Source organism: Petaurus breviceps, unplaced genomic scaffold (genome assembly GCF_028583685.1).
Source record: "Petaurus breviceps papuanus isolate PSGF00001 unplaced genomic scaffold, PetGlider_PUasm1.0 490, whole genome shotgun sequence".
NCBI lineage: Eukaryota > Metazoa > Chordata > Mammalia > Diprotodontia > Petauridae > Petaurus > Petaurus breviceps.
Genome location: NW_027186352.1, coordinates 9,010,218 through 9,022,690, shown reverse-complemented (window position 1 = coordinate 9,022,690; position 12,473 = coordinate 9,010,218). Strand labels below are relative to the sequence as shown.

Genomic DNA, 12,473 nt, shown 5'->3' with positions numbered 1-12,473 from the left:
TTTTACAGGCTGGAATTTGGGGTTTCACTCAGGGAGGGGCTGATAGAACTCAGCCTCAGCAGAAGGTCTCAGTCACCTTACCACGTGTGTAAAGGGTCATATGATTTTTATATTTAGCCCGTTGGAGTTTTGTCCCTCAGGAGAAGTAGGGGAAGCTGCTCTTGCCTGATTTATCACACTGCAGTGGGGACAGGGTGGCAACTTGGGCGTCACAGACACTCTTTTATGACAAAGGGAGATCATTTCGTTTGCCAGAAGCCTTTGGGAGCTGAGGGGGTTTATAAACACAGGATATGGTTAGGGACGGCGATGGCGTCTTGTGCCATGTTGCCCAGGCCTGGACCCTGTACACGTAGATGCATGTGGGAAAGTCAGCCCATGCCTTTGTCTGCCTGGGTCCTTCCTCCACAGATGGCCATCAGAGTGCGTCAGGGGCTGCCACGATGAGGGTCGCCCGCCAGGCAGCTGGTGACGAACAATACTCCCGAGACTTTCTGCAGCAGCATCTCGGATGCTGGCCACTTGCTTCTTCTTGGGACTTTTCCAGTGTGATATGGGCCCTTCTGCAGCCTAGACTTCCCTGGTGGAGCTTCTGAGGGCCCAGGCCCGCCCCATAAGGAGATGAAACCAAAATATAAAAAGAGGGAGGACTTTGAGGGCAAGAATCAGTGAGCAGATGGAAGAGAAAAGATGGCGGAGAATCAAGCAGTGAATGTCTCAAAAATGAGCTTCCTTCATTTGGAAATTGTTCTCATGAAAGGACGAGTGGGAATTATTCAAGAGGGAATATGTGTGTGTATCAATATGTCAACATGCAGATACAGATCTATATGCGTATTCACACATGTATGGATATAGGGGCAAACAGGGTTAAGTGACTTGGCCGGGCTCACACAGCTGATATTTGAGCCCAGATTAGAACTCAGGAAAATGAATCTTCTGGATTTCAGGCCCTTGCTCTGTGCACTGTGATGCCACCTGCCTGTTCCAAATATACACACACACACATACATATATACACATACACAGATACATATACACACATGTTCACATACATATATGCAGGCACACATATGCATATACACATACATATGTGCGTGCACACATATACATGTGTATATCTATGTCTGTCTACATAAAACAAAGGATGCATTTATTATGTATAGTTGCCCAGATGTGCAAAATAAGGTTACAGTGTACAAGTGAAACATTTATAAAAAGTTGGCTTCATGAAGGAATAAACCTAGACTATTAAAAGTTGCCTCTAAGCTGCCTTAAAGGTGGTGGGGGAATCTTGTACATTCTCACCTGAATGAACTTGTCTTTAGGGCCTTTATCCTGTGAGGTGTTTACATTGAAACAGATTCCTGTTTCCAAGCTGGGTCACTATATTTATTTCAATATGAAACAGTCTTTTAAGATAGTCAAAGTTCTAAGCCGTTTTGATACTTTTGGCAGTAAAGAGATCATTTTTTCTTACTTTGCTCCAAGAAACACTAAGAAAAGTGACTTTTCTCTCAATTTTCCTTTTTGGAAGACTACATTGCATGCATTGCCGTATCCTTATCCTCCTTGTTTGACTGCTGATTTTTTCTAACTTTTTTGCTTTACTTGACAAGGATTTTTTCAGTTGGTCAACGTGTCCTCTCTTGACTTATAGTGAAGGAAAAGCTAAATCTGGAATAGAGAACAGGAAGACTGTGATATTCTGGAGAGCAGGGACTGGCTTCAGGAGCCTGACACATAGTAGGCTCTGAAGAAGTATTAATACTGACTGATAAGTCTTTTGTGTTAAGCATCTTTCATTTATTATTACCTCTAAAGAATTCCTTATGGATTCTTTCATGATCATTCCCAACATCAGGTTTTATTCTGTACCTTATTGAATGAATGAATGAATGAATGAAAAAAACGGGTGGGTGTGATTAAGATGCAATATCATTACCAGAGAAGACAGCACCAAGGACACGTCAGGGTATCTAAACACAAAAAGAAGATCCCTCCACTGGGTTTTCTGTAATGGCGGGTGCTTGAAGAGGAACGCCACTGGAGGGGTTTATGGGAGGACATGACTCCAAGTGCCACAGAAAGAATCTGCTCAGACGCATCACCAGAGTGTGGAGGCCCCACGCTGTCTCTTATCAGGGCCTCACTTGGGAGCCCCAATTTGGCAAACAGGATCCGGTTTTTGGCCTGTATCTTGGTTCTTGGGAGGCTCGTGGCCTCATTTGTAAACTGGGCTCAGTCGGGGGGTTCTTTGTTTACTGACACAAAATTCACGTTTCTGTCTGACTTTGCCCCAGTGATGCTGTTGTAATTGAGATGTTTTCCCAGTGGAACAGAAGGCTCAGCCCCTCCACCAGGATGCCTGCTATCTCCCTGTTCTTCCTAGAAGGAGGGGAGCAGGGCAGTATGTTTGCAGCCATAATCATGGGCATTTGTCCTAATTATGTCATTTGCTCCAGTGAAAACATTTCTGCATGTGTCCTTCATGCAAGAATTACCCCTGTGCTCCTAAGTGGGAATTATAGGCCCTGACACCTGCAGGCCTTGGGCTGTGAAGTCAGTCCCAGCCCTGTTAGATGTTAGCGCCCATTTTAGTCACTGGGGCCAGTGGGTGGATGGGTCTGGCCCGAAGCATTGACCTTCACAGCAAACGTGTAAGTCTCATGGGAGCCAGTCCTTTCCATGAAGTCGGCTTGAGCTCTGCCTCCACCCCTCACTGTGTTCCTCTGTTTGCCCACTTAGAGGTGGAGCAGCTGCTAAACAGGGACCTGGGACGTGATTAAAGGATGGAGCCTCAGAGGAGAGGCAGGAAAGGGAGATGAGTGAATGAAAGAAGAAGCTTTTATTGCTAAGCTGTTGGACTGTGTTGCTAAGGATTGGGGATACAAAGCAGTGAGGACCTACTCTCAATGAGCCTCCATTCACCTCAGGCAGAGGACCACACAGGGAGGGGGAGGGGTCCCCAAGGAGTCTGGGGCCGGGAGTCGCAGCTGGGGTGAGCGGGAAGCCATGCGCTATTACTTTCTGTACCATGAGCCAAGAAAGAGGTGGGAAGTGGGGTTGGGGTTGGGGAGGGGGACACACTGGTAGAAAATGGGGAGGGGGCCTGGAGGCACCTGCTTGGGATGGGCATGAACTTTCATCCGAGGTGAGCCAAAGTTAATGCCCCCAGTGGGTTTGTTTTGTCTCCCTCAGTCACTGATGGCATTCACTTCATTTGGGCCAGAGCTCCAGAGGCGAATGGATGGTCTTAGCATTCCCACCTGCAGGGCTCACAAAGGCCCAGGGTCCACATGGCCAGGACTGGTGTGACTATAGAAGTGTCCCCTAGGGTTTTGTCACTTAGATTCGCCCACCACTTATTGAGTCCCTGCTGTGTGCAAGCTGGAGATCTATGGCACAAACAGATAGTCCTTGGCCTCTTAGAAACTGACCAGTGGGACAACTTCTGCCTTTCCTGAAGCCACAGCGGCCACCCAAGCCTTTGGCTTGGCATCTTCCTGCTCTCCTTGGGGAAAGAAGTGCCAGTATTATGAAGGGAGGGTGGGTAGCCCAACTCCTGGCTTCCCCTCCCCCTCTGGAAGAGGCCCTAGCTTGCCTGCTGAAAGTTAGCCTCGTGCTGGTGGGCTGTGCTGTCTTCTGCCATTCCTTCTAGATGTTAAGGAAGTGTGAGTGACCCTGACTCCCACCTGGCTTCCACTTCTTCCTTTTGCACTGATGTGGGAGGAGGAAGGTGGGGGCTTCAGTGAAGCCCCAAGGGGTGGCTAGTGATGTCCTGGTACCAGGGAAGAAAACGAGGCTTCCTCTGTGCCACTAGGTTGGCCAGCGCCAATTCCGCGTTCTGGCTATCCCGAGTCCTTTCCAGCTGTTTGATTTTCTCTAAGTATGTGTCATTTTGTTCCCAAATTTCATGCAATGCAATGAAATAAATGTTATCTTTATATGTTTTTAATAAAAAACATTTGATTCATTAAAAAAACAAATGGGAACTTGGACAGTTCGAGTAAATCTAGTTCTGTAAGGGACATCGTTATCGCCAGCTCCCTGGGTAAGGAAAGGCCACCTTTTTAAAGGCTCAGTAATGGGTCATTGTTAATTAACTCATCTGTTTCAAGAGAAGAAAAGAACTGATTAGCAACTCATATAAAAATAATAATTTTAGAATCATTTTAAAATGTAATTTGTCCTACTTTAATGAAGCTTTATTTCTGTGAAGGTCATGGGCAATGGCTCTCCGCCATGATTATGGCTGAGTAAAGCTAGTGTGTTTGTGTCTGTCCGCCTCTCTGACTCTGTCTCCAGCCAGTCGGGAGGCTGCTGACCACTGTGGCAGCTCGGGCCTGGGACTCCCCCTGGAAGCTGTGACCTTCCCTCAGGCTGCTTTGGCACCTCATGTTTACATGCCAGCTTTCATTTTGCTCTCTAGAAAGCTGCTAACATTCCAGGCCTTGCACTGAGATAGTTGGAAGTCTTCAGACAGAAGGTGGGCCAGCTTGTTCGAAACATTTTTATCACTTTAATTAGAAACTGTAGAAAATACAGGAAACACATTTTCCCCCCACACGAAACAATCGTACTTCCTTCCTGGCCCAGTGTCACCTTACTCATTTCTTTCACAAAAATACTTTTGAATATAATTTACTTATGTACAAAGACTATTAGCCCTCAATAGTTTTACCATAGAGATGAGCTGATCATTAAAGCCCTAGGACCCAAGTGGGCTGCCCTGGCATCTCTCTGAGCATTTGCAGCTCATTTTCCTTACAAATGGTTTGCAAGGCAAGAGCTGACCCGCTTGCTTCAACATCTTTGTAGACTAAAAATACTTAGAACTAAAATGGATTTAATGTGGAAGAAGGAGGAAGCAGGACCCAAATTTGAAACGTCGGTCGAAGCTCTTTGTGAAGATGTTCACTCCTTCCCTTTTCCCTTTCCTTTCCTTTCCTTTCCTTTCCTTTCCTTTCCTTTCCTTTCCTTTCCTTTCCTTTCCTTTCCTTTCCTTTCCTTTCCTTTCCTTTCCTTTCTCTCTTCCCTCTCCTCTCTCCCTCCCATCCCTCCCTTCCTTCCCCTCTTCTTTTCTTCTTCCATTCCTTCCTTCCTTCATTCCTCTCTTCCTTCCATTTTTTTTCTAGCTCTACTCTGTAATAGTACTAAGGCTCTGTGACATCCCTAGTATTGTTACTCCCTTCATTGATACAGAGTGCAACTCCTTAAAGACTTAATCGAGAAACTGTATGAATTGCTGAACCCATAAAATTCTTCACCCTCCAGCCAACCTGGTAACCACCTCTGGCTAGGTTATTCCTCAGCTAAAAAATAAACCATCCATCACTGGGACCATATTTGAACACATAAAGATAAAGGCATTCACGTCGGAGCCCTGGCTTAGCTGAATGAGCTGGTGGAGCCAGGATCTGGAAAGGACGCGCATTGGTTGTGTGAGCAGCACACTGTTCACAATTATTTCTGTGTACAAAAAAGGAAAAATGAGATTCCTAGTTCCTATTATGACAAGCGAGGGTTTGACAGACAAGAGTCATGACTGGGAGATTTGGTGATTATAAAAAGAGACTTGTAAAGGTGCAAAGAATGAGTGAAAAAATAAAAGAAGATTTCCATTGTCATGTGGAACCAAGAAAGGATTCCAAGTGTCTTTGTTTATTTAAAAAATACCTAAAAACTTTTGATTCACAGCTTTTCCTAAGGATGTCAGTGAGTACAGCTTCCTACTAGATTAAGTGGCGATGATGTTTGTCCATTGAGGCCGCGGCCGCTAAACTAAAATGCACTGTGTTTCTCTTCGAGATGGTCAGGTCATCAACAGTTGTTACAAAGCTTAACAAATAATATAAAACCTCTGGCTGCTTTTACATTGGCATACAGTCTATCTGAAGAGAGCCTACAAAAACGTTTTCAGCCGAGGCAACAGAATGCCCATGATGCCTCAGTAACCGTGGTCTTCATTGTCTATCTCTAAATAGGTGGTTTCCAGGTTCTTGCCATAATTGATTATTTGGCCTTGGGTACCAAAAAGATTAAAAATGAGCTCTAAGAAAGCTTAGTGTCCCATTGCTTTGACCCTGTCAACTTGCAGTGATTAAAGGCATGTCCTGACTTTGGGCGGTTCGTGGCTGCTTGCCAATCGGAAAATGAGCAGTAAACATGTCGTCGGTCTGGAGATGAAGAAGATAAGATGTTCAACAGGAGGTGTTGAAGAGACACAGAGATGGGATCACTTGGCTTAACTCTACAGCACATGAAGGCAAATATACACAGAGTCACATTTTAGAGAGTATTCATGGTCTCCGACCACTTGAAAAAATTGTGCTTTCTCCAGAATTTTGTGTGCTGAAAATCGCACTCACCCCCTGCTTGTTTGCAAAATTAAATGTAAAAATGAAGTCCCGTGCAAACGTAAGGCTTGCTTTTTTCTTCTTATTAGTATTTCAGAAAAATAAAGGCTGGACACTAAGTGTGAGTTTCTCTGCTGTGTATAGAATGACAGCCTGCCCACCGTTTCTTGAGCAGGTCTGGGGAATGGGCCGGGGCGGGGGGGAAGGGTTTTACTTAGCTGTCATCTTTGACCACGTAAGTTTCATATCCCATTTTCCATCACACAGCAGTGAACTGTATGGGCAAGGGCTGAAGTTAATCCCTTACCTCCATTTCATTATCTGTTAAGTAAAAAGGCCTTTTTGGTAAGCGTGGTGAGAGATGGATGTTGCCCCAACAACAGCATTGTTCAATTGATTGGGAACCTTAGAAGAAAGGGATAAGTCAATTCCAGTGTGTTTTCAAGATGGCGGCCTTTAGACTCCAGATTCAGTGGCTTTGTTAAAGGAACCAGAGTCTCCATCTTCCGTGCTTTTTGGATTCAGTTTTGGATTTTTGCTTGGGAGCGGAGGAATAAGTCTCCGGAGAATAAGGCAAGGGTGCGACCTGAGTTTCCTCTATAGGATGAAGTTTTCTCAGAACTGGCTGGAGCTTATCTTCTTGCTGCTTAAAATCCAGTTCCACACTAAAAAGCGAAAGAGAGGAAGAGATTGAGTGTTGAGTCATGTCTATACTAGACACCAGTCAGTACAGCTCAAATTTATGCAGCCTTTTTAGGTTAAGAGGGATTATTTGGTGGCTTGGTTCCAAAAATACAGATTTTTAAACATTTTTTGTGGTTAGCCTTCAACATTGTGGAAGTGCATGGGAAATCATTTCATTGGGCTGGAACTTAATTTGCTATATGCTTTGATTTCTTACCCTTGTAAACTCAGTGTGACATTCTTTAAGGCATTAAATAGGTTTGTAAAGGGGAAAAAGTTAAGCTGTAAATGAAAGGATGAGATTCCCCACAAACACACACATCTACATGCACATCCACACACACATCCAAACAAAGTTATCCATACTCACAGAAAACACATACACACACACTCACACACACACACACACTCACACACACACACACACTCACTTGCTTTTAGAATATAAGTCTCTTGATAATTGGAGTAAAAGGAGACAGCAGGAAGCAAGTCCTTTAACGATCTGGAAGCTGCCTAGGGAAAGTAGCTTAAGAATAACGACATGTTCCGTGCCACACTTTCCGCTCGTTATCTCCCTTGGGTCTCCTGAAAGTCCTCTGACAGGTTCTCCAGGTATTCTTTTCTCCATGGACAAATGAAGGAGCTGAGGCTTGCTTAGGTCCTGGCCACACAGCAGCCATGGGTCAGGAGGAAGAGGCAAATCTAGTTGTCTCCTTAGCCCAGTGTTCCTTCTCCCACACCCATTACCCTTCAAACGGATTCCTTTGGCCCTGGTATGGGAGCCAAATTAGAAAATGTCAGCTGCATAATAAGAAAGCACTCATCATCATCATGGCGCCATCTCACCAGCCCTGTGATGGAAATGAATCACAATATACTCTTAATATCTGATTCCTAAATATAGATGGGCTAGAACCAGATGTCCTGGTCTAGTAATTAGGTGAAATGACCCTCTCTAGTTTCTCTTTGAAATATCCTCTTGTTGTGATGGAGAATGACCATGAAAAATTATTGACCATTGCCTTTAAACGTTCACTGTGTTCCCCAAAAGCCTCTCCCCATCCCAGCCCCCAGCCCCATGTTACGTTCATGGCACTGTTTGTAGCTTTTATTTCCTTATCACCTCTTCTGGTCTGCAGCAGGAGCCACGGAACCCAGGACTCAGGAGCCTTCATCTCGCTCCTCTCTCCCTCTTCAGACCCTTTCCTCGTCATTAGAATGTGATTTCTGTGTAAGGAGAGATCGTTTCCTTCTTTGTGTCTGTATCTGCATTGCTTAACATTGTGTCTCACAGAGCAGATGTGCTTAGATTTGTCTTGGATTTTGCAAAGATTCATCTGAGGACGTGCTGTTAGATTGTAAGTTCCTTGAGGTGAAGTCAGAGGCATTTTTCTTCTTCTCCCTGTATCTCTGTGACTCTCCACTGTGTCTGTCTAGCATGTATTAGTCACTTCACAGACACCTGTTTGTCCCTTCCCTTCCGTGCAGCAGATTGGCACAACTTGGCAGGGCCTTTGTATTCATTTATCTGTGCAGATGTTTGTCGCCCCTCCCACCCCAGGCAATAGAATGTCAGTTTCTAGAGAGCAGTGAGTGGCTTTTTTGTGTCCTCTGGGTGAAGCACAGTCTTGGCACATGACAAGGCTTTGAAATGATACTTGTTGAATTCAGCAGTACTGTCTGGCCTTCCCTTCTGAGAGAGCCTCTGTAGGACCTGTTGAGTGTGATCATCATGACTGACTTACACACCCAGTCTGACCATATGTAAAGCATGTTTTAAACAGGGACGCTCTCCTGGCAGAAATCAGCTGTACTCATGGTTACTTGGCACACGTGCAGGCCAGTGAAAGCCTATGTGGTCACACCAGATGAGCTGGCCTCCAGGGGAAGGGGTCGGTCCTCTGCTTCGGACAGATGGGGGGGATGGTGACCTAGACCTCTGAGAGCTCCATTTTCACATGCCCTTTGGACCCTCTCCAGCTCATCCTTGTTTCTGGTGATGTTTCTGAGCAATGATGGTGGAAAACATTGGCCTGATGGTGAGCATGCCACTGTTTCTGCTTGTCTTCTTTAGAAGACCAAAAGAACTTAGTTTAAAAAAAAAAATAGAACTGCTTTTGGAATGTGATCCCTGGCTGAGCTGCTCAATCAAGTCTGAACCAATGGATCGGGAACATTTCTTGCCTTTACCTCCTCTGGTGGAATGATGTGCCTGCTGACTGTAAGTGCAGCTGGATCACACCAGGATTTTTATAAGCAACTACATTATCACATGTCACAATTCACCAGGAAACTGAGGCTAAAACTGTTGTCCTGTTTATCTTTTCCTCTTACCTCCCTCCCCTGTCCCCAGACCCCTTCCTATTCAGGGCTGTGTGATGTAGTAGAAAGAACTTGAGACTCAGCATCGGGGGACCTGGATGGAGAGGAATGCTGCTTCAGACATTGGTTTTGTGACTGCTGGAGCAGATTTGACTCAGGCTCTTCTCCTGCTTGCTGGGTTAGGTTTGATAGTGGAAGAAAATGAGACACTCCTAAGTTGTTTAACAGCTGAGAGAAGGAGCATGACTTAGCCGAGAGGTGGGAAGGATATTCAGCAAGAACCCTGCAAATGAATTCATCTAGGCATAGCTCCCCTTCATCTGAGCTGTCCACGGTGGTCCAGCAGCCAAGCATCATGGAGAGGCTGGAATGCCTCATGTCCTTTTAAAAATGAAACAAAAGTCCTCCCACAGCCAGAAATGATTATCAAAGAATGGAGAATCAGTCTCCCAAGACAAGCCTTGATGATGTTCTGCGTCCTTTTTAAGCAAAACAACTGGCCAAGCCCTCATAACAGGGGATCCTAGTAAATTCCCCCTACCCAAGTGACGACAATGAGGAAACCTCTTTTGGCTCAGTTTGTTCACCTTTAAAATGGGGATAAGAAAATTTACCTTAACCTGCTTGTCTCTTGTGACTGACTTGAAGGATGTGCTCTGGCAAGCTCAAAGAGCTATGGTTTTATTTGCTTTTGGTGAGGTCATTGTGATTCTATACGGTCAGGATTTCAGCATGAGTTTTCTTCATTTTTATGGGGCATCATTAACTTTTTAAAAAATTCATACATTCTTTTTCTCCTCTTTCTTTTTTCTACATTGCTGTCACTTCCTAATGACTCTCACCCCTAACAGAATGTTCTCTTGTAATGCAGGAGTAGCAAAACCCATCAGTATATTGGCTCAATCTGCCCACATTGTAGAGATTTGTTCACGTAGTTCTCTTGAATTTACATAGTACCCTAACATTTTGTGAGCTGGAAGGAAGAGTCTTCACAGTTTGGGGTTTCATGAAGAGGAAGAAAATGAGAAATAATATTTGCTTCTCTGCTTCTTTCCCTGAGAATGAGGAACCTTTCTGGGTTCCTAAATCAAGAAATGTTAATGAACAAATCTCCAAACTTCCAAAAGACTTCCATTAGCCAAAGTAAAATTCATGTGAAACAAAAGCTCGTTAGTTCATATTCTCCTAATTAAGAATTTATGATAACTCAGATTTGGTGTGCACTTTCATCTTCCAGTCAAACACTCGAAAGAAGTGGCAGAGATGGGGCTTTCCTGACAGCTTGGAGGGCCACTGGAGGGCTCTCCATTTTGATGATTAGGGCTCATTATTTATTCCCTTCTTTTATGTGCTATGAGATCCATACCACTTGAGGATCAATGGAAGGAACAGGGCTTGTTTAGCCTGAGGAAGAGAAGTCTTGGGTGGATATGTTCTCTTGTTCAAGGATAGGAAAGACTGTCACATGAAAAATGAATTAGACTTGTTCAACTTGGCCCTCAAGGGTGGAACAGGGAACAGGTGGGATGCTTGTTCTGACCACACTGGCACTAGACGTCTGAGAGGTCCCTTCCAAGGCTCTAATTGTCATCCTGAGGTTGCAAGGGGATAGATTTAAAGAGTTGTAGAACAAGAATAATCTTGAGAGAACATCAAGATTAACCAGTATATAGACCAAAATCCTTGCACCACTTCCCAGCCTTTGTTGAAGACCTTTAGCTAGGGATAGCAAACTCCCTTCCAAGGCAGCCCATTCCCTTTTGCTTGCAACATCTCTCATGTTAGGAGACTTCCTGACATCAAGTCTAAAGGGGGAGGGGGCTTTGATGGCTTCTTCCCATTGCTCTTCCTTTTTTCCCCCCTGGGCCAGAGGAGGAATCTAGTCCTTCCTTTCCCTGAGCCCCTGAGCCCTTTGCAAGGCCAGTGAGCATGCCCCCTTGAGTCTCCCTTTCTCTGGCTCTTTGAACTGCTTCTCCTGTGGCGTGCTGATTCCCAGACCCTTGGCCATCCTGGCTGCTGGCTTGCATTCTAAGTGTCAGATTAAGGAACATTCTTCTCTGGCCTCACATCCTGCCACGTGCTCATTCCCCCTCCTCTTAAATGATCTGATACCTGCCTGCTATATCTCCACTTCTGGTTGTGGGTGAATGTGCTGTTCACCCCCACAGAGAATGTCGGCTGCAGGCACACAGATCACGTTTCATCCCCTCTGCCTTGTGGCCTGGGCCTCTTCCTCTCATCTTGGAAGTCCTTCCTCGCCTCCTTCACATATGCCCAAGTCTCCTCCCGCCCCAAACACACAAACCTTCCCTCCCCTAAGGTGCTGTCCTCCCTTGCTTCTTCTCAACTAAATTCCTTTTAAAAAAGCTATTGCCACGTGATACCAACTGATGGCTCCCCTTCTTTTCCCCTTCTTTCTCTTCTAAACCCTTTGCAATCTGACTTCTGAATTCATCATTCAAATGAAACTGCCCTCTCCGAAGTTGCAGTGATCCAGGGGATCAGACCAGATCTAATGACCTTTTCTCAATCCCCAACCTTCTTGACCTCTCTAGCCTTTGACACTGCTGGCCACTTTCTCTTGGAGGCTTGCTCCTCTCCTCATTCTCGTGATTTTCCACTGACCTTTCTGGCCATTCCTGAGCTTCCTTTGCTGGATGGTTGTGCATGTCCATCCTTCCCATTCCCAGTTAGTGTCCCCTAATACTCTGTCCTGCTCTCTCCAGGGAACTCTGCCTCCTCTGACCCTGCTTTCCAGATTAGTGTCTGCCCAACTAGGCCACCATTACTGGAGAGGCCCTAACAGTTCTCCACTTTGCTCCTGACTCTACTCCACTCGTTGAACTTATCATAGTGACTGGCACATAGTAGGTGTGTAATAATGTTTATTTAGTGACTATTGATAAACAGCTGCCTCTCCCCCTTCCCTTGATACAATATCAAGTCCTTGAGGACAGAGTACCTGGCACTCTCCTTCTCCCTCTCCTCTTTGCCTTTCCTCTCCTCTCTCTCTCCCTCCCTCCTCCTCTCTCTCCCTCCCCCCCCTCTCTCTGTCTCTCCCTCTCTGTCTCCCTCCCTCTCTCTCTCTCTCTGTCTCTCCCTCTCTGT

General features: G+C 45.4%; 2 protein-coding genes across 3 annotated transcripts in view; one reads left to right on the top strand and one right to left on the bottom strand.

Annotated features, from left to right (window-relative positions):
• Positions 1–12,473, top strand: part of DOCK1 (dedicator of cytokinesis 1) — a 618,254-nt gene that overhangs the window by 221,710 nt on the left and 384,071 nt on the right. The window lies entirely within an intron of this gene.
• INSYN2A (inhibitory synaptic factor 2A) overlaps positions 5,062–12,473 on the bottom strand; it is a 76,294-nt gene continuing 68,882 nt past the window's right edge. Inside the window, exon 3 of the mRNA XM_069101717.1 lies at positions 5,062–7,024. Within this exon, the coding sequence (XP_068957818.1) occupies positions 6,841–7,024 (184 nt within the window). The 3' untranslated portion in view covers positions 5,062–6,840. The remainder of the gene's footprint in view (positions 7,025–12,473) is intronic.